Source organism: Tauraco erythrolophus, chromosome 5, assembly GCF_009769465.1.
Source record: "Tauraco erythrolophus isolate bTauEry1 chromosome 5, bTauEry1.pri, whole genome shotgun sequence".
NCBI lineage: Eukaryota > Metazoa > Chordata > Aves > Musophagiformes > Musophagidae > Tauraco > Tauraco erythrolophus.
Genome location: NC_141469.1, coordinates 19,928,971 through 19,955,947, shown reverse-complemented (window position 1 = coordinate 19,955,947; position 26,977 = coordinate 19,928,971). Strand labels below are relative to the sequence as shown.

Sequence of the window (26,977 nt, the reverse complement as noted above, 5' to 3'; positions counted from 1 at the left end):
ACTCACGTGGGTCCAATCGTGCAACAGCAGCACAGACACATTAGAAACTTCAAGGCATTGCTGGTTTCCAGCACAAAAAGGCCACTGCAGAAAGCTAGCAATGCTTCTGGTTTTCGGTTTGTGGGGAGTTTTTTTGTGGTTTGGTTTGGTTTGGTTGGTTTTCTAAGAAAACTAGCCCAGTGACGCCTGACCATTATCAGGATGGATTTTCTATCAGCTTTATAATCAGTACCATGATTGTTTCATCATAAATGGAAATCTTAAAGGAAAGCTGTGGGGAAAAAAAAAAAAAAAATCTCTCTTTACACTACTGATCCAGCCAAAACCATCAGCATTTTGATATCTAATTTCCAGATTCCTGTAGAGATCCAGTCTTCTCATTGCATTTCTTTGGAGAGCAGTGTTTGAATACTCTATTCTATATAGCCATACCCCTTCAAAGGTTGGTTTTCTACTTTTTGTTTGAAGCTACCTTCTTTATGTTTTAAGAAACCTCTCAATTTTTGAAACCATTTGCTTTTAAAAAATAATTAGAAATTACTTACCTACTGTAAATTGAAGGTTTAACCTAAGGAGTCTTTTCACCCCTACTCATCGTTAATTTTAATTCTAGACTATATACTTTTTTTTTTTTTTTACACTTCTTCCTCATGTTGCTTCCCTCACTAATAATTCTCAAACACAAGACCTTCACTCCATTTGTATAACATTTCACAGCTAAAGCACAGCCAAACTAGAGGAATTCTTCACTCTTATGGTAGTTTTTATACATGACATTTAGTTTGCATGCACTATGCATCTTGCCCCCCCATTGTGACTCTTCCTTTCTCCAGCAACAGTCCTCCAGACAATTTTATCAAGTCCAAAACACAAGGGTCACAAGGACGCTCATCTGTAATACAGTTTACGACGGATGAGTTACCTTTTCTATGTAATGCCCACCTGTGCCAATCTCCAGCTCTGTATTTGTCAAGGACCATTGCAAGTTTCATCTACTTCAGATGTGATTAGGGAAGACTAAATTATCTATGCAGTAGCAGGCAATAGTTAGTAAGTGCTGATGTATTAACACTACTGAAGTCTTCTCTTGAACAGCCTGTTGACTTTTTATGAAGGAATTAAAAAAAATACTGCCTGAGCATTTGGCTAAGAGAGAACAGCTGCTCTCACAATGGATGCTTAGGGAATGGCAAGAAACAGCAGGAAAGGGAAACTAATGCAGTATTTACTTAAAACCACAGTAAGGGAGCCAATTGCAAAAAAAAAGCTAGCTTAGGCCGTTACCACAGAGCATCATGATGCACAACAGAGACTCAAGAGCGGTGGGATCATAAACAGCTTGTAGCAAAGACAGAGCTCTGTTCAGATCACTCTGCAGGAGGAACAGAAGGCTGCAGCCCCAATCAAGTCCTTACCTTATTAGGAGATTTGAGTGGTGAGATAGCTATTTTATTTGGTGTCTGTTGTGGTGTTGTACTCAAAGATGATCCAATGACTCCACTCTCAGAGATCGTTATTGTCTTTGGTGGTGTTCCTGGAGCAGACTGTGAAAGAACCCTACCTATAAACAATGACAATACCATCACTCAAGTTATCTCTGTTTACATTAACTTTTAAAGCCAAGTTTTCTCTGCATATCGTGCAATTTACCCCTACTTCTGACAGTGTATTACCTGGTAGGAAGGAAACTGGCATTCTTTAAGTTAGATTTAGCAACAAAGAAGAAAATAACTGGCATTACTGCAAATACATGAACAGTTCACTCGGGCTTACAAAAGCCAAAATGTACACTGAGCTTTCTATGACATTCAGTTGAAAATTCTTTAAAGTCAGGACAGCATCCTGAGGCACACAGCCCTCCAATACACCTACACTGCAAACATCCAGCCAGCTGGCAGTTTCCTAGGAACTCCCGGGGCAGCTGCCAACGTACAGAGAAAATGAGCATGTGCAGAGGGAGATACTTCCTTTAAAATTTCAGCCATCAGAAACAAGAGGTGTTACAGTGACCAAGAAAAAGGTGTTTGGTCTGTCTATGCTCAACTCTTAGGTGTTTTTTTTTGTTGTTGTTCACTGTGTCGGTGGTTGTTTTTCCTCACTGCCTAACAGAATATCTGACATTTTTGTGAAAACACGGCAGTGGTGTAACTCTACAAACTACCTGCTTTCAGAACTGCAAAAAGGTTAAATATCAAAACCAGCAGTTCCAAACCATGAAATAAGTCCTAGGTATACTGCAAAACTCCCAGAGTGAAAACCATTTTTTTTCCTTTTTATCATATTTCTAAGTTTCTTTCCAAAGAGTACTTGACCACTGAACTTTCCTCTGCTGCACTTTGGCTCAGACTCATTTCTGTCATAGCTCCTCTGTCATCCATTCTCTTGTAGGATGTTTATCAAAATAAGAAACAAACACCAGCATAACTTTTCCATCCAAAACCAACCTGTGGCATAACAACTAAGTCAACTGGAACCAAGAAGAAAAAAAAAAAAAAAAAAATCATCCTCATGGAAAGTTGCTGTCCTCTAAGGTCTATGTGCTCTAAAATAACCTTCACTTTTGTGCAGCCCAGGTAACAACACAGTTACCAGCAGCTGCTAAAGCCACTCGCAACCTGAAAAACGTCAGAGTCTGTGTGAATTTTATCATCTACACTGTTGAATGCTTTGAGTTTGTTTTCTCCTAGTGACAGCTTTCCCTTTCTCACTACATCCCCTGTGTGCCCCTTGGCATCAGCTTCCTGTACAGAATCTGGCTGCTTGTATTGACAAGTCTTTCAAATTTACAACTTCCACCTCAGCTTGCACAAATTCCCAGGCAATTAAAAACATTTATCGGATTCATAAAAACACACATACAAAATAAAAACACACAAAAGTTACAACTTCCCAAAACGATGCCAGCCTCTCAAAGCTGGCAAGCTGTGCCAATTGTTTGGAATGGTGAGAGGAAAGGCAGATGTTTAAAAAGTTTTCCCTCTCAATTAGAGAAGCATCTTCACCTCCCAGAGATGCTTTTCTCCCAGGCTCAGGGATAGGTACTCTTGATTTTCTAACATATGGATTTAAAAGCTGAGAGTTTGTTTATTTTGTAACATATTTGCCTCTCAATATTGTGTAGTTATGTTTTGATTTGGACATTTCCCTTCATTTTGGAGGCAGCCAACTTAAAAACATGCTCTTGTTAGCATTATTTTTGTTGTGGTTCCTTACTGTGTTCCAATTTTCATGTGTTGCCAGATGAAAATGTAATGCAGCTCCAAGCAGCTTGTTTCAGAGTTTTTAATGTTTTGAGGTTGGTTTTTCGTTTGGTTGGTTTTTGAACACACAAAGAGCTTAATTCAAATATTTATAAACATAGTGAACAATCTTATTCGCAAGTCGTACATTTGGTAGAGAATTGTTTGAGAAAGGAGAGGAAAACTGGAGAGTGGGATGGGGAATCCCTCTTTCACTTGAAACACAAGTTGGGCTTCAGGGTGCAGGCAGTCTGATGAGTCAAGGAAAAGATTATGTTTCAGTTATGTGCCATTCACTTGTATCTATCAAAGTTCTGAATACAGGAGACAGTTGCATTCTTTTCAAAACCAGCTCAAGCCCCAGTTCTGTAAAAGCTTAACAAATTCATTCAAACATGTGGAAAAGATTTTAGGTCTACTTGGGCTGGTCAATCTGGAAGCAGTTGAAGACATCCTTCAAAGCTCTGAAAACGAACTCTGGCTTCCTACATTTGTCCTTTTGAGATAACTTACACGTCTCAGATGTTACTTGCATACATGCAATGATGCGTTTAGCAAGGGACACATCAGTTCCACTACCATAATAAACAAATCATTACACTAGTCTTTTTCTTTAATTTTTTTTTGGTCATAGATTTGTTTTCCAAAGAAACAAACCATTTATTTGCCTTACTTTTAGACTCTTCTGCAATGCTTATTTTCAAAGTAGGTGAGCAACTTAACAGAAACAACACATCTTTATTCACTTTTTTTCACTCAAACATTTTTGCTATTATTTGAATGTATTACATTTAAGTCCAACTATAAGCAGATTAAAGTAATACAAGAGCATGTCTCCTTTTCCCCCTGTGTATTTATATAATTTATCTACAAACACGTTTTATTTCTCGAGTACCCTTTTCTCTGGCTGTATTTTTTTTCCTTCCCAAAATCCAGAAAGTAAAAGCATCTTACAGTAAAAGCAAAAATCGAACTCTACAATCACAAAGATAATTCTAATTGAGCCAAGTGTAAAGGTACCAACTGCGTTTATCTGCTTCTACCTACAAAATTCAGATTTTTTTTTCCTTCAATTGCTTGAGGTACTTCAACAGAAACTATAGTAAAATCATCAAGACAGAAAAATTTCTATAATCACCATCTCTTTGAACAGCTTTTACAAACTGGTAAAGCAAAACAATTCAAAATAGTACAACCTGCAATGACTGGTGACACTTGAGTGGTCTGCCCTGTAACAGCTTTGCTATTGATTGGTTTTGCAAAGATCAGCTTGGTGATCACCGGGCCAGAAGTTGGGGTTCGGGTCTTCTTTGCAATCTGAAAGATGGAAGAAAAAAAGATCTAAAATAACTTGAGCATTTTGGATCTAAATTATTGCATTGTTCAGTACATTAGGAAATAAAAAGGGCAATACTCACACACATAATTAGAAGAATAATTGCTTGTCTCACGTTTCACCTCCATTTCTCACTATGTAGTGAACTAGGATATCATCCATGCCACTTTAGAAAACCAGCCACCAATGCAAGATAGACAAACCCTTTACAGCTTTTTCATGAGACACCTCTCTGTGCAAACACAACTCATCTTCAAGATGCTGAAATTATTCCTTACATGCCATTCGTCTACATTAAAATGTTAACATTAAATGCACAACTCTCAATGTTTGAAGCTTTAAAAAAAATTACTTTTTCAACAAACCAGGACAAAACTTGTTCCTCGACTGATTTAAATATGACAACTACTGCTCTGAAACATAACTTGACCTATTCTGACATAGTAGCACACTTTTATCCTGCAAGTGGAGAAACAGCCTTCTGCAACAGTTCTCAAAGTATATGGATCATCAGTTCCTGAAAGTTTTAGGTACTCACATGCCGGTACAAGGGGGTCTTTTTTCCCTTCCATCATCCAGTCTCCTGTAACACAGCTGGACTAGGAATACGTACGTGCAATTTGATGACACAGATGACTTCAACTTTAAGTCTTTATAAGCAGGGTTTTGTAGTCTTAAAAGTCTTAAGAATTTTTCCCCTTTTCCACACTGACAGAAGTTAAGTACCAGATGCATTTATCCTAATAGTTTCTATACACTAGCATCCAGTTGGTGAATAGAATTAAGAGGTTGAATTCTTTCAAAGACTATTTTAACCTGTTGACTGCAGAGGCTGCCTGTAGATGTGGAGTATTGCTAGGATCTTCCCTGAGTCCAAGTGAGCACACTGGAAGGCACTACTGAAGCCCTTACACTTATCCACCCCATAGGTCAGGCCCATACTGCCTCTCCTGCATCACACATGCCCAGCCACATCCTATGAGCACCAGCTACCAAGTCCAGCAACATCAGAGGCATGACATTGGCACCCGTGTTGGGAGCCACCTCTCAAAGTCACAGAACCACCATTGTTACTCAAGTAGCTAACCAGAGAAATCTTACTCGTGCAAAGATACAGAGACGACAGCTACTTTTAAAAGCATGAGAAAGTTGTGAGTGCTCAAGTGAAGCAATGAGCAGCTCTGATACCGGGCAGTGCAACAAAACAGACCTCATTTAAAGGAAGCCATGAGCTGCTCCACAGTTACAGTACAAGTGTTCCTCAGAGGAAACCTCCACCTCAGACCATTGGCAGGTGAAGGTCACCTGCCCAAATATACTGCACCCAGGCCACATTAGCTGCTTTATAGGTGGCATGCAGTAGTCAAGGCTTAAAACGAAACAGAGGAGAAAAAAAAATCTGCCTTTTTTTGAGATATGTTAACTAAAACCTTGAAACTTAAGTTGTTTGAAGAAGTATGCTTCATTCACAGCTCAGTTTACCAATTTATCTCAAAGCCATTTTAACATTTCAAGGATTCAGTTCTCTTAGCACATACACTGCTGATAGATGAGCAGGCATTTCATCAGTAATTTTTTTTTGGTAAATTTGCTCACATTTTAATTTCTGATAAAACTCCCCACATCTCATCTGCTCAATTTGAAATTTCTGTTCTGCTGAAATTAATCTTACCCTGCCAGAAGATATTATTGTAACTCAACTGCTATTGCTTTTACTCTCTGAAGTGAGGGCAAAGTCTGCCTCAGAACATGATTAACATCCAGCAGCAACAGCCAGCTCCAGACAACAGCATTCGTTTCCCAGTAACAGTCAATAAATGTGCTTAAATGACTTACATGAATACATGTAAAATACTAGCTACCTGTTAACGTGCAGTATTTCAGAAAAAAAACATAAAAATCCCAAAATGATAGCTGGTCAACACAAGCAGTCCTCCTTTCCTCAAACTCAATTTGCAATATCCTCCTCTAGATAAATTCCCTCCTGCTTTTTGGGTGAACTGTTTGTCTACGAAGAAGGTGGTCTAAAAACCGAGTGAAACCCCTCAGGGCTTAGGAAATAAAGCAAAATTCAAACATGACTGGTTATAGGTGAGGAACAGCCCTTGGCCCCCAAGTGCAGGCAGTACACTCCTGTCCTTACTTGCTGCCAAGCGAGCCTTTCTCAGGTTTTTGCTACTGGAGCTGATAACCTCAGCCACCTGTGAGAGCCTTCTAGGCACCAGTGGGAAACTTGCTACCCATTTCAGTAGAGACCAGAGAAGCCAGAGGAAATAATTAAGATGACAGACTGCTCCTTTGATGCTTCAGAAACAGCGAGTTCTCTGGAGCCCTCTGCCATTGCCTGTACTAATCACAAGAAGCTTAATATTATTCCTCTGCCTATGCAAGCCAAGCATGCTCTATGCAAGTTACTTTGAATTAGACTGCAAGAATATTTCCTGGGGCAACAAGCTCTTCCAGAATAAAGTTATTCTATTCAGAAGCACACACTTCCCCCTATAGAAGTAAAGGGATTTATCTGCAAGCATCTTTATTTAAAGGATCAATTTGTCTCTTCCTAAGTACTCTCCACTAAACAAGACTAAACAAGATGAACTTGCAAGTTTCTATGTCCAGACTTCGTTTTCAGCTGTCAAATTGTGTTCTATGCATACCTCATATTTACTGCTGGATTGAGTACTCACATAGTCAGCTACCACAAAGGAGCTAACACACTATAAATCCTCTCCCTAGATGACTACATGGAAGCTTATCCATGTAGCCACGTCCTATGTAATTTATATTCGGCGTAATATGAAAAAATCAGGGACTTTACAAATAGGAAAATGTGCATCAGAGAAAATGAAGAAACTGAGCTAGGAATGGGAGTTTGCTCTGAGGTTAGGGAGTGCACAGGTTCACTTTTCCATGGTGAGATGAAGCCACAATGATGGCTTAGCAGTTGTCTTGCCATGGTAGCACTGATGTTACAGACATGTAGATTTAACTGCTGAAATGCAAAGCCAGTTACCACATCAAGACAAGTTCAGGTTAGACTAGCTTAGTGACAGCAATGGCAATGGATCTGGACATCTGGTTGAGATTCATCTGCAAGGCTAAACTCATGCTTAACACGCTTGGACTAATGTAGTACACCAGCAGGCACATAGTTGTTTTTAAGCCTGTGTGCAGGCAGAAGCCACAGGCTGAAAGCAGACGCACTTGTCCAGTAGTTTTGTCCATGCACCCAGGGCAGTGGATTCAACTAAACCAGGACAAGCTACCAAGGGGCAGTAATAAACCTCTGAATATAGATGAAGTCCAAGGTCCTGCCGCATTTTACACCTCACAGCCTCATACCTCTAAAATTGTAATCAGAGAGGGAGCCAGATTCCAAGGAACATTTTGCTCAACTTGATCAATTATGCTTTTTCTCAAGTGTTGAGATTTCCAATGTCACAATTGGATTACAGAAAGGCTAACTGAGTTTCTCAACCTGCAAAGCTCCTACGACAGTGAGGATGTAATAAGAAGAGAGCTCTTTGTCACCTAATCTTTTACCAATTCACTTTTTAGCACCAAGTTCAACTGCTGTGCCACGTTGCATCTGAAATATCTGATTCACAAAGCCACAAGAGAAGTTACACAAGACCCTTGGGAGGCAGGGAGGCATTCACAGCTTCCTTTTCCACTCACTGAAAGATTAAGGGGCTTGTTCAGGATGATGGGGTAAATGCATGACTTAACCCGTGCCTTGAGTCCCTGGCTTAGAAAATTATCTCCCCTGTCATTCATCATAGGGCAAACCATGAATCTCTCATCTAGCCTCATATAGCCCTCTGATACATTAGTAATTTTCTACAGGGAAGAGCACTGTCTGGGAAGTGCTAAGGTAATAGTCTTCCCTGCAGTATCGGGTACTTAAAACCAACTAAATATTGCCTTCTTGCTTTTCATTTCCACTTCCTTCCCTCCTTATAGGAAAAGAGGAATTTCAGGTGTTAACAATTCAATCTGTTTTGCAAATGGAAGCAAAGGTTTAACAAAAAGAGACCACAACAAAAAAAATTTACTCAAACTGCAATTAACTAGACTTACAAATGGATGCAAGTCCATTTGTAACAGCTTCTATTAAGGAATCTGTAGAATTCCTAATGACAACCAGGAGAGGTCAATCCTCAAGTCACTGTAGTTCCCTCATTGATAGCACAGGTCATCTCATGCAAGCAAAAGCACATCACAACTAAGTAATTCTCCTCAGTTTCCTGTATCTGTCACTTGGTAGTGAGTAACTGAAGCCAAGTAACAGGAACTGACCCACTCTTAAACATTCCTACGCTGAGTCAAGAGCAGAGGCTTTTTTAAAAGCTATAATGACAACCAAATCATTAATGATCAAGGTACAAAAATAAGTCACTTAAGAAAACTGATATGTTTCAAACAGCCATTATTAAACATGTATTCCACATGTATGATGTGGCAACAAAAAAGGAGAAAGCCAAAATCGATGCAGGATCATCTGCAACTTTAAAACAAACCATCTTGAGAGTTGCTCACATTTGTTTCCCATGAAATACCAGCCAGGGAACTTACCATTCAGATAATGTGCTTAAAAGTTTGTCATTTTTCCATGTGCAGTAAACTAGTTTTTATTAGTATACTTCAAGTTTAATTTCTCATTTCACTTAGACTGTAAAATAAATATTTTTCCATCATAACTTGCATCAAGTTCTACTTGTCCTTCACTTTCATGAGGTCTCATTTCTGCCTCACTGCCAACTAGTCACTCACATTTAGTTCTGCCACATACCAGATGAAAATCAGGCCCTTTGGGTCATCACCCAAGCCTTTTCAACACATTTTCAAATCCCAGCAGATTCTCTGTGGTTTCAAACATCTCAAGATCCATGCCAGAGATCGGGAACAAGATCTTAAAGTGTCTAGCTTATGATAGTATCTAGTCTATCATCATCTACTAACAAGCTTAACTAGATTTGAGGCAGGCAAGATATACCTTTCTGTTCTTTTTCAAATGCTGGAAGGTTTTTTCAGAGAGTTTATTTAAACAAACTAAACATAATAGGCTGAAGCTACTCTTTCATAAAGGAATAAAGCACTGTACACTTTGAATAAAGAACAACAGGCATATAGAGTTCAATTCAGTCTTCCTGAAAGCATGTAGAATTTTCTTATAAAATCAAAATGCGAAAATTCTCTTCAATTTACTGAATTTTAATAGCTCACTTTCTCTCAGGCAAATCGTAAGTTTTAGGCAGCATAGCTAGAGTTTAAGGGTATAAAACGGTAAAAGCATCCACAGATGAAAGCATGGGCTAAGAGTAGCATTGTATTTTTTAATACAAGGAATAAATGCAAAGGCTGAAAGCAACCATGTGTTAGCCAGTGAAGGAAACGGACAACAGTTGCAGCAACAAAACTGTTTTTAAGATGTTTCATCAGCATAACTCACTTTACCTGTACTGTTTTTAATTGCTGGGTCTGCAAAACAGAAGGCTGGGCGGCGGTGTTTATCAGCTGACTTCCTTGCGTCAAAGCTGAGACACCAACAACAGGTTTCACTTCTGACCGACCTCCAATAACCACTTTGATTTGCTGGCCTTGTACCTTGGAGTCTCCACCTTGGGCTTGGGACGTGGCCTTCTGCGCCTGTGGGAGCTGGCTGTGAGGCAATGCTAAAACAATAGGTTGGCCAGACTTGCCCAAGGTTGTTACAATTAGCTTTTGTCCATCTGGTTTAATACTCTGATTGCCTATTTTAATATCAGCGGTTTTGTTCAGAATAATTTGATTGGCCGATATAGTGACGGGTGTCTGAGCACCAAGTTTATGGAGGCCACTCGAAAAGGTAGGCTTTACTACTGCATTCGCGTCAGTTTTTGAGGTTGTGGTGTTCACTGTTGCATCATCTGAGTGATTGCTGGGTGCAGTAACCGATTCTGTGGTGACTGCGGCTGTAGTCATAGCTGAGGAGTCACTGGTGGAGCTCATGTTCACTATTTCTTCCAGTTCTGTTTCCATGGGAATTGAATCTCCCATCGGCGACGACACAATAACTGCCTCAATGCTGTCATCTTCCACCAGAGTTATACCGGTGTCCATTATTTCCTCAGGGAGCAAGCTGTTCACTTCTGCTGAAACCACCTCCATTCTAGCAGTTGTGGCAGTGATGACCAGAGCAGGTACTGCAATAACATTTAAAAAAGTTATTGGCTTCCAGAAAACATGTATTTTCAAAGCTTTATAATAATATTACCAAAGAAGAAAATATAGTAGCAGAATTTTTTTCAGACTGAAGGTATTGTGCATGCACAAGGGGTACCATAAAAAAAAATAAATTGTTATCAAAACATAACACATTAAGCTCCATTTACTCTCAGTAAGAATTCATATCAAACCTCTTCAACATGATCCATTGATGTCAAATCAAGGCACTGACTTGCCGTGACTACCAGTTCACTCTTGACAATATAGTACACAAAGAAGTAGTAGTTTTGCCCCCCCAAGATACAGGCACCTTGTTCACAGACATTTAAGCTTACTGAAATACAAAGCAAGAGTTAAACAGTTTTAAAAATCCAACAGACAACAATGGCTTTTCTCATACATGTCAGCATTGATCAGCAGGTTATCTTGCCTCAGGAGACTTGTTATCCATACCAGATATAACAGGGGTTCATTTTTGCCAAATCCTCGTTTTGGAAATCTCAGGAAAATGAACAGCTGTCTAGTGACAGGCTTTAACACCACCAAACGCTCAATCAATAGTCCGCCTACCCCAGGACCAAGTCAAAGCCCTGCCCTTCCAAGATGAACAGATAATTCCTCTATGCAGGCTGTGAAAAGAGCAGCTCAATATTTTTTTCCTCAATACTCACAAGGAAATAAAATGCCCAAATTCATGACTAATTTGAAACGTGTTCTAAACACAAAACAAAGAACAGCTTATCTGAAAGAAAACAGAATTTTCTAAGCTGACTAGTAAGAGTGACCAATTTATATGAAAAAACCTACAGTGAGATTCAAAGCCATAGTCACTTAACAGTTAAGAAACCCGAAAGACGTTGCTGGAAACAGTCACATCTACCATTCCCACTAAAACTTATCACTGTCAGAGGCTGAAAACAGGTCAGCTTAATAAGGCATCTTCCCCACTTGCTGACCCCAGAACGCTTGGGCACTGGACAGGTGAGCACACTGCGTGGGTATGCGTACACACTCTCGAGCACTCATTGTATAATAAGCTCAAGAGGACAGGATCCTTGCAAATTCAGTTTCCTACTTGCTAGGAAAAGCAGAGTTGAGTTATTCATACTAAGCAATGTTCATAATTAAGGAACTTTGCCACTAAAAACACCGACCAAATGCCAAGGTGGCATTAATTTCTCCAGAGTCATTGTGGTTCCATTTTGCACAGCAGCTAACTACAGAACAGCTCCATTTCACCCATGAGGTAGAAGAATGGGGAAAAACTCCCTGCTATTATCTACCTCATCTCCATGCCAAGCTCAGGAGACTGTGCTGGAGCAGTCCATGACCTTCCTGGTCATGAAAGGTGCCATCCTGATGCCTCTCACCTCCAGAGTACAAGCCGTATCGAACTGCCATGATACTCAAGAAGCCTGAGCTGTGAAAGAACTTGTTAGATGACTGACAGTCAAATCCACACACAGCTCACTTATTGGCAGGCATTTAAAGATACAAAGTTATCTGATGTCATCGCCAGAAATACCTCCTTCAGAAAGCGTTTCTCCCAAAGTAGTGCCAGTACATCTTGGAGTGATGCCAGCCCCGGTAACTAGCACTAGACAAAAAAGTTACTCCTAAGGACACACTAGTAATGGTATCGCATTGCTCTTAAAGTCACAGTGGCTAGCTGCACACAAAATCACACAAAAATAGCAATAGTAGAAGCAGACTGTTTCCGCCTATGTGAAGGCCACTACCTCTCCTCCCAAACTGTCACTTCATCATCTCCTCATCGACCTGCATGGGCTTGTGTCTTAGGTCTTACATCTTCAAACTATTTCAGACAAAAACCTCCCATCATCCTGTTCTATGCTGACAAGCACAAGGGGCTTGGTTCCAGAAGTTAGACTCCTAGGGTCAACTGCAATCCAAACGATGATTGCCTCCACTTTTGAAGAGGAGGAACTCATCTAAATCAGGCAGTGGAAAAAAAACCACCAGATTCAGTTATGTCAAATAATTTTAAATTACTTCCTTTTGGTTTGCATTTGTACATGGTATTCCCTAAGGGAAAGGTCATTCTTAGTATCTTTTAACAGTATGATCATAAAGTATTTACATATATTTAAGTGGTTATACAGTTGAACAGTTATTTATATTCTTCATTCTTAACATCTTACAAAGCAGTAAATATTTGTATTAAACACCTATATAGAGTTGAAAGGATATTTATATTAAAACGCACAGAGTCAGGGTTAGAAACAGCATTCTGACTTCAAACAAACCACTTGCAAATCAGAATTCAGAAGGCAAAGAAATACATTCCATCAAGTCTGGAATCAGAAACTGACCAGTTAAAAGAAAAGAAACGTTACACATGGTTACTGGATTAACATCTTACGGTTGGAAGATTTTACAGCTATTAGGTCTCATAATTTTACAGTTGGCTGCCATGAACATACTCAGGCTAGCATTATCAACAACAGCAGGAAAAGAACCAAAACACAACTCGCTTGTTCTATTCCTTCATTGCTTTTTGGATATGTCTGAAATAGATACATGAAATGCAACAGTGAAAATCTCATCCTAGCTATAGGAGAGGCTGCTGCCAAAGGCAGCTTCAACATCACAGCTGATTTTACTTCTGGGTATTTAGCCAGGATTTCTCAACAGTTCAGCTGTTTATTTTTTTCTGATGCTTTTATACCAAGCACACACTGTTTCCATTTTTCCAGCTCCTCTACTACCATGATTTCCAACAGCAAAAACATGCCAACCTCTTAAGATTCTAACAGCTTTAAGATCTTCAAGACAGGGTAGAGAATTATTTTAACTACTTAAGAAGACTTGAAAGTTTCCTTCGCTTCAGCAATTACACTTTGAATTACCTGATAATGCCAAGAGCTGTACCTAGAACTCCCCAAAAAGACGCATCAGTAAGTGTTTACACTTATTTAGCTTAAAACCTGAAGAAAGAGCAATCTAAACCAAGGAAGTGGATAAGTGCACTATCAGACCTAACTCCACAAAAATTCTGGGATTGGATTACTAAATAGATAATTTTAGCCTACAAAATAATGGCCATACAATTAAATTAAAAGCTCATGAACAAATTCATGTAACGAAGATTTGTTTTGAAAAAGACTGTCCCAGCATAGCTCAGGGCATCCAAACAGTCAAATACATATAAAAAAAAAGAGACTAAAGCATATCATCAGCAAAGTCTTGGAGTAACAACTTTCAAAAATGCTGAGTACTGTTAGGAGTAGGACAGAGACAAAAGCTCAGCTTCAGTGAACCACCTCTGATGATCTTACCCATAGCACAGATCTCTATCTTGATATTCATCAAAGAAGAATATCTATATCTACATATATCTATATATATATATATATAACATCATAAAGGGTAAAGGGCATCTATAAGGAAGAGGATAAAGAATGCCATCATTGTTCACAAAAATAGAGAATGGTGCTTGACAAGTACCTGTGAACTTCAATCTATTTTCTCCTTTTCTATCACTAGCATGTCAGTCCAGAATCTTTAAGAAATCAACACTGTTAAAGTCTTGAGATTGATTATATCAACACCTTTGTTAAAAAAAATGCAAAGCAGCCACATTAAACAGGAAAATCAAAAGCATCAATAGAATAAAGCACATTGATCTGCAAACAAGTAAACAAAAAGCAAGATATAAAAATGCCTGTATTTTACAGTAACTAACTGCATCTTATTACATCTCCAGAAATGCCCCATTTCACTAAGATAAGAATAGTTAACCTTCCAGTCTGCAACCATGAGCAGTTTGAGTGCAGCACTTACATGAGGATATCTTACCAAATCATCAGCAAGGCTACGTACTGCAAAGAAAACTGTTTAGAAATTCAGATTACTCAAAAATAAGGCTGCTGAGACCACCTTTACAGGACGTCCTGGGATGGTGCTGCATGTTAGTGAGCTCATCACAATGAAGCAGTGGACTAAGGGACTCATCACCATTTGTGGCCCCATTAGTGGTCCCCTCCCGTTCTCTTCCCAGTACACAGCATGGGCCTCATGGCGCTTAGCCACAGGAAGACTCTGGTATAACTTGACAGGTTTAAGAACATTGGCCAGACCTGTCTTAAGTCATTGGTGATGTTCATTTTAAACTAAATTCTGAAGTGTCACTTTCACCAGAAAACAGGGAAATCAAATCAGTAACAGCTTTTGTATGAGCACCTATCTCAAAGTGCATAAAATCCCACCCCAAAATCAAGAGCTTCATAAATGCATCAAGTCCAACATAGCCCCTAAAACAGCAGAGATTCTCTTAGGATCAGTAAAACTGTTGCTGCATGCTAAGTAAATGCTAACTGAAACAAAGTATCTTCGCCAGATAAAGCAGCTAGTCGTGCTTTAAAGCTGAGATAGATAGACAGATGCACACACTTAAGCATAGCACTATTAAGAGCCATCGAGGGTAAATACTTTCAATTTCCTCAGCTAGGAACTGCAAAAACCCTTAGAAAGAAGTATGAAGAGGAACAATGAAACACACAGAAAATCCCTACCCTGAAGAGGTCACCACTGGGGTGATTGGAGAGACAATACGGCAGGGCACGGGCAGTCCAGGAGGTTCCTGGAATGCGTGGATGACAACTTCCTCCTGCAGATGATAGAGGAGCTGACAAGGAGGGGTGCCATGCTTGACCTTGTGCTCACCAACAGGGAGGGACTGGTGGGCGATGTGAAACTTAAGGATAGCCTTGGCTGCAGTGACCACGACACAGTGGAGTTCAAGATCCATGGGGCAGCAAGGAAACCATTCAGCAAGCTCTGTACCCTAGACTTCAAGAAGGCGGACTTCGGCCTCTTGAAGCACCTGATGGGCAAAGTGCCGTGGGAGGTGGCCCTGGAGGGACAAGGGGCCCAGGAAAGTTGGTCCACATTCAAGGAGCACCTTCTCCAAGCTCAGCAGAGGTGCATCCTGACGAAGAACAAGTCGGGCAAAAAGACCAGGAGGCCGGCGTGGATGAGCAAGGAGCTCCTGGACCAACTGAAAATGAAGAGGTTAGCCTACAGAGGGTGGAAGCGGAGACAGATAGCCTGGGAGGAATACAGAGAAGCTGTAAGAGTGACCAGGGATCAAGTGAGGAAGGCTAAAGCCCTGAAGGAATTGAATTTGGCAAGGGATATAAAAAGCAACAAGAAATGCTTCTATAGGTATGTAGGGGACAAAAGGAAGTCCAAAGAGAATGTAGGCCCCCTCCGGAAGGATACTGGTGCTCTGGTTACCCGGGACATAGAGAAGGCTGAGGTACTCAATGAATTTTTTGCCTCAGTCTTCAATGGTAAAGCCTCTTGTCTTACCACCCAAGCTGTGGAAAGAACTAGCAGGGACTGTGAGGATGAACCACCGCCCACTGTACTTGAAGACCAGGTTCGAGAACATCTGAGGAACTTGAAGGTGCACAAGTCCATGGGACCTGATGAGATCCATCCGCGGGTCCTGAAGGAACTGGCGGATGAAGTTGCCAAGCCACTGGCTATTGTATTCGAGAAGTCGTGGCGGTCTGGCGAGGTCCCCGATGACTGGAAGAGAGGGAACATAACCCCCATTTTTAAAAAGGGGAACAAGGAGGACCCGGGCAACTACAGACCGGTCAGCCTCACCTCTGTGCCTGGCAAGGTCATGGAGCAGATTCTCCTGGGAATCATGCTAAGGCACATGGAGAGCAAGGAGGTGGTGGGTGACAGCCAACATGGCTTCACCAAAGGCAGATCGTGCCTGACCAACTTGGTGGCCTTTTACGATGGGGTGACAGCATCGGTGGACAAGGGTCGACCAATGGATGTCATCTACCTGGACTTGTGCAAAGCTTTTGACACTGTCCCGCACGACATTCTTCTCTCTAAACTAGAGAGGCATGGGTTTGATGGATGGACCACTCGGTGGATAAGGAATTGGCTCAATGGCCGCACTCAGAGAGTAGTGGTCAACGGCTCAATGTCCAAGTGGAGACCGGTCACGAGTGGCGTCCCTCAGGGGTCCGTGTTGGGCCCGGCCCTCTTCAACATCTTTGTCGGTGACGTGGACAGTGGCATGGAGTGCACCCTCAGCAAGTTCGCCGATGACACCAAGCTGTGTGGTGCCGTCGACACGCTGGAAGGGAGGGATGCCATCCAGAGGGACCTTGACAGGCTGGAGAGGTGGGCCCGTACCAACCTCATGAAGTTTAACCAGGCCAAATGCAAGGTCCTACATCTGGGTCGTGGCAATCCCAGGCACAAATACAGACTGGGTGGTGATTGGATCGAGAGCAGCCCTGAGGAGAAGGACTTGGGAGTACTGGTGGACGAGAAGCTCAATATGAGCCGGCAATGTGCTCTTGCGGCCCAGAAGGCCAACCGCGTCCTGGGCTGCATCAAGAGGAGCGTGGCCAGCAGGTCGAGGGAGGTGATTCTCCCCCTCTACTCTGCCCTCGTGAGACCTCACTTGGAGTACTGCGTCCAGTTCTGGAGTCCCCAACATAAGAAGGACATGGACCAGTTGGAGAGGGTCCAGAGGAGGGCCACGAAGATGATAAGAGGGCTGGAGCACCTTTCCTATGAGGACAGGCTGAAAGAGTTGGGGCTGTTCAGCCTGGAGAAGAGGAGGCTCCGGGGTGACCTTATAGCGGTCTTCCAGTACCTCAAGGGGGCCTACAGGAAAGATGGGGAGAGGCTGTTCAGGAGGGCCAGTTATGATAGGACAAGGGGTAATGGTTTTAAAATAGAGGGAGGTAGGTTCAGGTTGGATATTAGGAAAAAATTTTTTACTATGAGAGTGGTAGAACACTGGAACAGGTTGCCCAGAGAGGTGGTGGATGCTCCATCCCTGGGGACGTTCAAGGCCAGGTTGGACGGGGCCCTGAGCAACCTGATCTAGTTGGAGATATCCCTGTTCCTTGCAGGGGGGTTGGACTAGATGACCTTTGAAGGTCCCTTTCAGCCCTAACCATTCTATGATTCTATGATTGTCCAGGAGACAAATCACATGAACATGCATATGTGAAACTAGTTACTACAACACTGATCACAAGAAGATGGAAATATGACCAAATATTCATTATTACAACACTTGACATTTCTGCTGCTGACAAAAATGTGACACCACCATCATTTCTTTTGAATAAAGGTGGAACAGGGGACTGTTGGTAGGCTATGGCTCAGATTTGAGGATTTTAAAACTCAAACATCCTCCTACAATATTCATATGAAGTTATATGCATAAAATCAGCATATTTTTCTTAACTAATAGAGGTTTAAAAACCATCACTTATTTCATTCCTAAATCCATTAATTAGAATAAAGACAAGAGCAGGAGGAAGTAGGGGCAATACAGAATGGATTCTTGATGATTTATCTGAGAAGCATGAGATACTGTCAGCCATGTACAATCAAATGCTTTTCAAATTTTTCAGCTTCTGCTTATCTGCCCTCTCCAATAGTGGTGATATGTAAAGTCCAGAAGGCTGCTGAGCTGAAAAAATCCAATTTTTTTTGTCTTCATACTTATAGATTAAACAGTTTAAATTTACCAGGCCTCGAGTAGTTGGATGTTGCCACAAAAGACAGATCCAAGTACAATCCAGTGGGAACACTGCAGTAGCAATTCATTCACTTGCTCCCATTCCCCTTCCTAATCTTCCAGCTCTTGAGACGGAGGAAAACAACATCTTGCAATTATTCAACCACGGAACAGTTACTAAGCTCTCCATGCTGCTATAATTGACATATAACACTACAAAATATTGACAAGGACAGTTAAAACACAAGGAGCCAAAAAACCCATGGAGGAACAAACAGAAGATGTTCTTTCTAGACATGCTGTAAAAAAAAAAATTCTCAAAATTCATATCCTATCCTCTTCAAAAGAGAAATGTTTCACCAACATATTGATATGAAATTCTGCCTTCACCACAAAAATCTTAGTTGATCACACCCAAAGCTTTAGAGGTGATGCATACAACATGACTGCATCTTCTTCCTTCACCACAACCGCTGCTACAAACATACTTTAGGACTCAGCTATCCTGTGACCTATAGCTGTTTTCTTCACATCAAAATGGATTCTCGCCTACAAGGAATCACAACACGCTACTACAGAATTTAGATTACACACACCGAGTACAAAAGCAGTTCTTACAATCAAGCTAACAAAGATCTTAGATATAGTACATAACCCAAAATCCCCACGAGTCACAGAGAACCTTTCAGGCAAAACAGAAGCTAGAGAGAAAGAAGGAAAAAGCCACAACTAAGTTTTTGATGAAAGCTGCATGTCATACAAATTGTAAATGGTTGAATTACAGTACATGTACACGTGAGCATATTGCTTGCCAGAAAACCAGCATTTTAAAACACTCATCTCTAACTCCAGATTGGACAACCCCCTTTTCAGCACGAGAAAACATTACATTGCCCAAATGTACCATCAACTGCAAAACAAGATTAGTAAGAAAGAACATTCTAGCCATTGTGAGGTACCGAGAAGTATTATTGAAAAAAAAATCCAACAAAACTCCAAGTACTCGCCCAGAATCATTAGTATCTAGAAAACTAAAGTACTTAAAAGTCAAATTACTTGCCCATGCGTGGCTCACAGCTGTTACCCAACTCTCACATGCTAGTTAAATGTTCATTAAGAAGGGGGCAAAGCCATACCATTTTATTAATATTAGTCTGCTTTTCAAGTCATATCTACATTTCAAATTTGTATAAATATCTATCTCAATCAACATTCATCACTTGGAGCATTTGCTATTTGTGGCTCACAGCAAGCCGAGAACTTAGACTTCCATGCCATTCTGAGGATGGACCAGGATCAGCAGGCTGATGATAAATCTGCTTCTCGAGAACTACTTAGTGCCCTTTAAGGTCTAATCCTCACCACTGCTAAGTAAATTCCAAAGTGCACTGAAGAGCAGAGGCATCACTATTATGTGAACACTGTCCGCCGATCTAGTAGTGCAATGTTCTGCAAAAGAATACTCATATTCTGTAATATCAATAATTAATTCTGTAATATTCTGTAAAAGAATATTGATATGTGTATATTTTTCAAATGACTGGCATGTTCAGGCTAAGAAGGCAGAAGCACAGAAGTAATTAGAATAACCATTTATGCTCTGCTTACCAACAAATGCATGCTGTCGACCACCGAAAGAGATGTCATACACACCTGTGCCTCCGCCTATTCTCTTAAAAAGGAGCGTTGAAGGTCACTGTCACGGTAAATTTAAAGTCTTAAACACTGCTTGTTTAGCACACACCTTACTTACAGCAACTTGCCAGGGAAGAACTGGAAATAACACTCATTGCAGCAAAATACTTCAAAGCAGTTCAGTTTGCTTTCTGTAACTGGAAACAATGTTCTACTTCCAAGCAGAGTTTCATGCAAACTAAAAATAAATCAGAAGCCAAAAATCAGAACATTTCCCTTCACCCTTCCCTTGGTTTGCTTGCCAGCTTCAGTCATTTCACAACATACAGTACTACAAAAGCTGAAAACCAAAACTGCACAGGTGTTGTTACGATCATTAAACACAAGCTGAAGGTGTTCACCGCCGTGAACAATCCACTATTTCGGTTTGTAGATTCCAGGGCCTTTACATCTAATGAAGCATTTCTAACCTTATGTTCTAGGCAAACTTTACGGCAAGACCAAAATAAATAACCCCTAAAATAGCTTCAAATTATTTTATGTTCTTCAGTGTTTAGGAGGACAAAATTAAAGCACTAAGAACCTGAAGTTAAAATCAATACATATGTAGTGAACTTAGCTTGACTGAAAAAAAAAAAACAACTTAACAAACGTGAAAAGTACCTATCAGTAGGCCCAGGAAATGCAGATTTCGGGGTTTTTTTTAAATATAGCTTGAAATAAAGGTCTTGCTTTCCAAATTCTGGACGCCTCTTGAATGTAGGGCTACAGAAAAACTCAGAACACACAGACAGCAATGTCAAACCAAGAACACTCTTAAAAACAACAAGCATGAGAAGTGCCACCATAGGCTTGATATCAAGTTCTCCACAGACTTTTAAAAGGTGTTATCACATTGGACACCTTTTTGGATTAGGCTTGCTGCCAGCAGTTTCAGCAAGAGTGCATTTTAGTGCTGTATTTACGCGCAAAGGCTCGGCACAACAGAACTGTAATGCAGCAATTTTATTGAAACTTTGCAGACCAGCAAGTGCAACGATTATGCATTACATGTGTACTTCAGCAGTGCTGCCGAGTCAGAAGGTACAACAACAAAGTTCATTCTTACCAAAACAAAAAACACATGCAACACCGATTTTAGCAGGGTATTTAATTTTCAAAAATATGCTAACATGGCACAGAAAAGCACTTTGTCCGAAAAACTTAACTCCTTATGTGTCTTACGCAATCATATGACTGTTTTCAAAGGTAGAAGAATGCAGAGATGAAAAATAGATAAAAATCTAAGACCATAAACTGCAATGCTTTCAGGGTTCTGCTGTCAAAACTTGGGCAGCAGTGAAAGCTGTTATGGATGCTATTGTTTGTAAATTTATCCTAGAAATCTAAGTGAGCTTCCTTCATTTTTGAGTCCAATAGAGCATTGAAAGAAAAGCAAAAATAGCTCAAACAGCTATATTGCAGCGATTCACAAGAAAACATGCTTCTAGCTGTAGATCTCAGCTGCTCTACCAGCCTTAAACATGACAACACTTTACTTGCAGAAGGACTGAGCTCACCTGCAGGCAAACCATGACCTGGTTCAGATGCCAAAAACCACTATTACCCTCTCCCTCCCACTTTAATCTCTAGATAAAGCACCTCCATATTCCTTTTGGAGAAAACTTACTTAAATAACCAAGGTCATGCAATAGCTGACTGGCTTTTGTGGAATGAAATTCCACATTAAGATTTTGAGTCAAGAGACCAATTTAGTAGGAGAAATGGGAATTTCAGTGAAATCTTCATCTCTGCTCCAGAACTGTGTGAGCCACTTCAAATGCAGTTTTCTCAGACCTCTGAAGTCTCATTTATTGTCACACAAAAGGTTGAAGAGCTTCTGAAACACAAACTAGTAAGTTTCATTAGGTCTACATAAGAAAACCAACAGTTAAGCTTTTGGATAAACACCCCAACAACAAAAATATCTTACAGGCAGGACTAGCCACAGAGAAGCATTTCAGTGACTAGGACCCCACCTTACCTCTTACAACCTTTGTTTTCAATATCCTGAAAGTGACACAGAAGGATATTTACTGTATCTTACTCTATTCCTGGAGATGCTTTATTCCAGACAGCATACCAATTCTGGACTTATTCCAGAACCTGGAAGGAAGAGTTCTTTGCACGCACTCTCTATGTTGCTCAATATATCCCTTTCTGTCCTTACAGGATACCCTTCCCAAGTCAACTTCCATGGCAAACATGCTCTACCACCAGTTGGACAAGTCACCACTACACTGTCTGGGCTGAAACGGGATCCAGAAGGTTCATCTCATTCTTGGAATTAGTAAGAGAAGATACAATTATAGGCAAAGCCTAAATAGTGTTTCTCCTCAGAAAAAATTGTTTTCCCTTTTATGTTGCATGATCACCTATCTCATAGCTTCCCTCTTTACTACATCTAAAACAACTCTGCATAGCAAAAGAAGCTTTTGCGAACTGCCAATTTATAATTTGATTGGAGATTAACAATGTTATTATATATGACAGGACATTGAAGCTGACCTGTAGCCTTGGAAGGTTATCTGCTGTGACTCAGCTGCCCATGTCAATCGTTACACTGTGTTAAAAGCACCACGCACCTGTATTGAGCCGGACGCACCTGAATCAGAGGGTTTCTCAGCACCTCAGTAAGCTCCCCCAGAATCCAGCTCCAGACATGCACCCAAACAGCTCTATGCCAAGCTGTACAGTCTATCCAAACCAACTGAGCAGCAGCAATAGAACTTGAAAGTGACTATGGAATGAGTTTGTGCAAAATTCTACAGCATCTGCATTATCGAGGGTAGCCTAGGTTCTTACTATCTGGACAATTAACAGGTAACTCTCTTCCAAGGACAAAGCTTATTTTGCAGCCATAAATAAACATTAGAAGCATAAGCAGAAGCAAATGTACCACTCAAGGTAACAACGTCATTCGGAATTTTTGTTGAGAATCCAGGACAGCCAACCTGTAAAAGCTTTTTATTCAACCTATGTCTTTTTGCTGACATAACATTAAAACTCACCTTCCTGTTCAACAGAGTATTTTTCCCAGTCGTTTGAGTAGCAACAGTAAAAATTCACAAGTAGCCTCCCTCTTTCATGATTTCTGCTTCTCTGCTGGGAGAATCCATAGCTCCTATGCAATTGTTACTGACTACAGCCTTGTTGGTCCCTCTGCTGTGGCCAGTTCGCAGCACTGGCACCGGAACTACTCTTAGCAAGCAGAAAAAAAGCCACTCTTCATTTAATGTTCTGGACATTAACCTAGCAAATAGAAGAAACTTATTTCAAGAAAAGATTGAACACACTACATAAAAACCCAAAGCTCATAGTTGTCACAGATTCATGACTGCTTGCTAGTGCAAATGACGTAGAACACCTACCTATGCAAAGCAGAATCACACTACAGTTAAGTAAGTGAAGGTCACTTGTTTGCCAAAGTTGAATAAAAAAAAAATAAATCTTAGAGAAACAAATTATTTGGTCACTTTATAAGCAAAACAAAGAACATGATAGTTCATTTCCCCTGTTTGCTGCATTCTCCCATTGCTTTTTGCCAAGTACATAGAAGCACGCAACTATTACAGGCAACTGAAATTCACAGAGATAGGAAACACAGTTCTTAAGAAACCCTTGACACTGGACGCTGACACTTCTCTCAATTGCTAGAAAAGCCTCCACGGAAGCACACATATACCCAAGATTTATTTGTCCTGTACTGCTGGCATATTATCAAATGAAAGACCACAACTGCACGTAGGTCATCTTACTGTACCACAATTCTCCTAATTAATTGCCATCCTTCAATTTTGCTGCTGTTTCAATAATGGTTAAAATACTCATTCGTTTTATGCATTTCCCATTTTCTTACCCTGACACTCATGTTTTGTCTCTAAAATTGAAAGGTTTGTTTTGTCGTAAAGCAAAAGTTACAAAATCACTCAGCACTGCATTTTTTTCCAACAGAGAGTCTTTTGTTTAAGCTTACTGAGCTAGAGATTGTCTTCAAAAATACATTTCATGAAACAAAAAAAAGATTAATCCATAAGAAAGCTATAATTAACAAAGGTAAGTGGAAAAATTAATCATCTAACACTGCAAACTCACCATGTTTGCATATGTACTAGTAGAGTGAAAGCAAATTGTTTTAACACAGTAACAAAACACACATATGGAACACAGACAAAATAACTTCCATTCACTTTCCAATTCTCTACAGAACATAAGATATGGAGGCAGTTTGTCTGCACGTTTCCCAGATTATCATGGTTCTAGATTTGTCAAATACAATACCAATGGTAAACTATAGCAAGGAAAAAACCTCAACCTTACTCCTTACCAAAAGCCAAATGGATAACCAGTATCAGCGTCCAGTCTTTTTTCATCAGTTACAGGGAATACTAAGAAAACATCAGGTGCTCTTCACCACAAATTTCACCATCTATAGTTGCAAAATTCAAAATAATAGTTCCCAAGGCAACCATAATTCACGCAACCAACACACACACTTCCCTTTCCATTACTCTCCATTCTGCTCCCTACGTGATGCACCATACACACGGCTGTGTGCAGCATGTCAGAGGGATAGGGAAGGGACACAAATTAGCAACCCCTACATGTTTAAAGTAACAGTTACCAAGTGATATGGGCATGAGTTTTATATTACACAGTTAAGGGTTTTTTGGTGAAAGATTAAGCTTAAGGTCACCACTGCCACATTTGTAACAGAGGCACTGGCTGTTTTCTTTTTAAGAATGGCTGGAGGAAAAAAACTCAAACAAACCAACCACTTGCCCACATACCATTTAGGAGGAGATTCTTCTTCCCTTGGCAAGTTCCCTGGGAAGTTTAAGCTTCTGTTATAATTTTAAAAGGAAAACCAACTGCTAAAAAACGTTATCTGACAACAAACTGGTAACTACCTACTAATAAAACAAGCATCCGCTACAATTTTTCAGCATTTACTGTGAAAAACGTTCTAGCAAAACCTTTATCGCACTGTTATTCCGAATGGCGTCCTTTGCTACTTTGACCTCTGCGTGCACACGATCAGCAGCACAACTTTCCTTATACTCCAATACCCCGTTAAGCCAGCACTACTGCTAAAGCTCTCCTGTCCTCCTTAGACATCTGCCTATTCATTTCCATACAAACATTTTCCCTCCTCCTTGTGCTAGCAAACTTAAACAATTTATGTAGCTCCAAGGGCAGTCCAGATGAAGAAATGGAGCTAGGCTAAAGCTAGCCATCCAAACCAAACTGTGCTGTCACAGCCTTGCCTTCTCCACACTGCTGACACTGGTGTTTAACTCAGGAAGAAAACTACTCCACAAAGGAGTGACTAAAATTTGGTGGGCCAGTCTGCTGAGATAGGTCAGTTCAAAGTCTACGAGTACCAGAACAGCCCCAAGGAATTGCACCACAGCCAACAACCCATCTGGGTCAAGGGGCTGGGAAAACCCAGGAACTTCCCTCCCCTCCCAGCTTGGCATTTATACTCCCTGCACAGAGGGAAGAGGAAGAGTATAACCAACTCTTTCAGTGATGGCACAACACTAGACTACATCAGGCCATTTTGTGTAGATTCACTCCAACCTAGAACAAAAGCCAGGTTAGTTTTAATGCAGATTAGTCTTTTAACTGTGGTCTACCTGTCGCTGCCTAAGTGCTTATAAAGCACAAGAGAAGGGAAAAGCATGGAAGAGGAAGAAGCTGCCAGGGAAGAGCAGAGCCATCTTCCTCACCAGCAAAGCAGCAATAAGCACTCATGGGATTATAGCAGTGCATAGCCACATCTTCTCCCAAATAGATGGGAGAGTAACACTTAGAAAAAGTACTGAAAGCAAGCATGAAACTACAAAAGCTGTGAGGAAAGCTCTGCCCAGACACTACAATATCAACGATTAACTAGATTTTAAAACAGAAAGGTTTCACTTGTTTGCAGATTGTGTCTCCTATTTCATTCAAATATTTAGAGGGAGAGAGCGGATTAAGATATGTAAGCACACAAGACCACTGGGAACATTTTGATAAAAATAATACAAAACCAAAAGACCTCGAAAAACTTTTCACAGGAAAATCAGATTCATCTAAAGGAGTTTCTAAAACGTTCTTCAGATTAGGCTTCTTGAGTCCATTGCAGAAACTGCTGTTACTCGAAAGGAAGAAAAATAGCCAGACCATAGAGATGGGGATCAGGTACGTACCTGGAACTCGAACAACAGAGTAGAGCTCAAAACTAAAGACATAACTGTCATGTGGGTAGCAACATGTTCGATTGCAGAAGTGCAGCTTTTGAAGGGGAACAACAATCTACATCTGGATCCGGAACACAAGAAACCTGAATCTCTCGCATCATGTAGCTATGCACCCCCATCACTGATCAAGGGATTATTCCATCAGTCTCGTTCTTTCTCACGCAAGAAAAACTTTGATGTTTTCAAACGTCCTCAAGTGAGCAAACTTGTATTGAAAGCCACATGCTGCTTACTGGTTTTCAAAGCAACTGAAGAAATCAAGCTACCGAAATGTAAGGCCTGGCAAAATTCAAACCCCTGAACCAAGAGTTCAAGAAACATTTTCCACTTATTGGGAGCTCCCGCAGCTAAGAATAAAATAAAATGACCACATAACCATGAGTTTGTCTCCTAGGTACTTGTTATGAATCCCACCATTGTAGTATCCAAACTCTGTAGGACATTAAGAAGTGCTTCTAACAGCATGTGAAGTAAGAAAGCACTACCTCTATCTATAGCACAGGAAGGGAATAGAAGCACAAGCAGACCAAGTGACAGATAACGAAGCAGTTTGTTGCTGAAGCAGAAACTAAAACACACCCCCTCAAAACTACCTTACTTCCCCCCACTCCCGAAGTATTTTTTCAAACAAGTGTAAGGGAAAAGAATCTAAGGGGCTTTGACTGCTTTTCAAAACCTAAAAGATATCCCAGTGTATGACATAACTATGTCTCCAAGGCTGAACTCTGACAGCACTCTTCAT

The 26,977-nt window shown here is 40.6% G+C and overlaps 1 protein-coding gene across 9 annotated transcripts in view; it reads right to left on the bottom strand.

Annotated features, from left to right (window-relative positions):
* LIN54 (lin-54 DREAM MuvB core complex component) overlaps positions 1-26,977 on the bottom strand; it is a 43,771-nt gene that overhangs the window by 14,536 nt on the left and 2,258 nt on the right. For 3 of the 9 annotated variants that reach the window (XM_086612471.1, XM_086612470.1, XM_086612479.1), the window contains exons 1-6: positions 20,615-20,964; positions 20,070-20,189; positions 19,925-19,981; positions 10,033-10,760; positions 4,436-4,556; positions 1,416-1,561 (exon numbers count right to left, since the gene is read on the bottom strand). In XM_086612471.1, coding sequence (XP_086468597.1) covers positions 1,416-1,561; positions 4,436-4,556; positions 10,033-10,760; positions 19,925-19,981; positions 20,070-20,106 — 1,089 coding nt within the window. In that variant the 5' untranslated portion in view covers positions 20,107-20,189; positions 20,615-20,964. Of the gene's footprint in view, positions 1-1,415; positions 1,562-4,435; positions 4,557-10,032; positions 10,761-19,924; positions 19,982-20,060; positions 20,190-20,614; positions 20,965-23,001; positions 23,307-26,977 lie in introns of those variants that run through there. The other 6 variants (XM_086612478.1, XM_086612475.1, XM_086612472.1 and 3 more) reach the window with 5 other exon arrangements.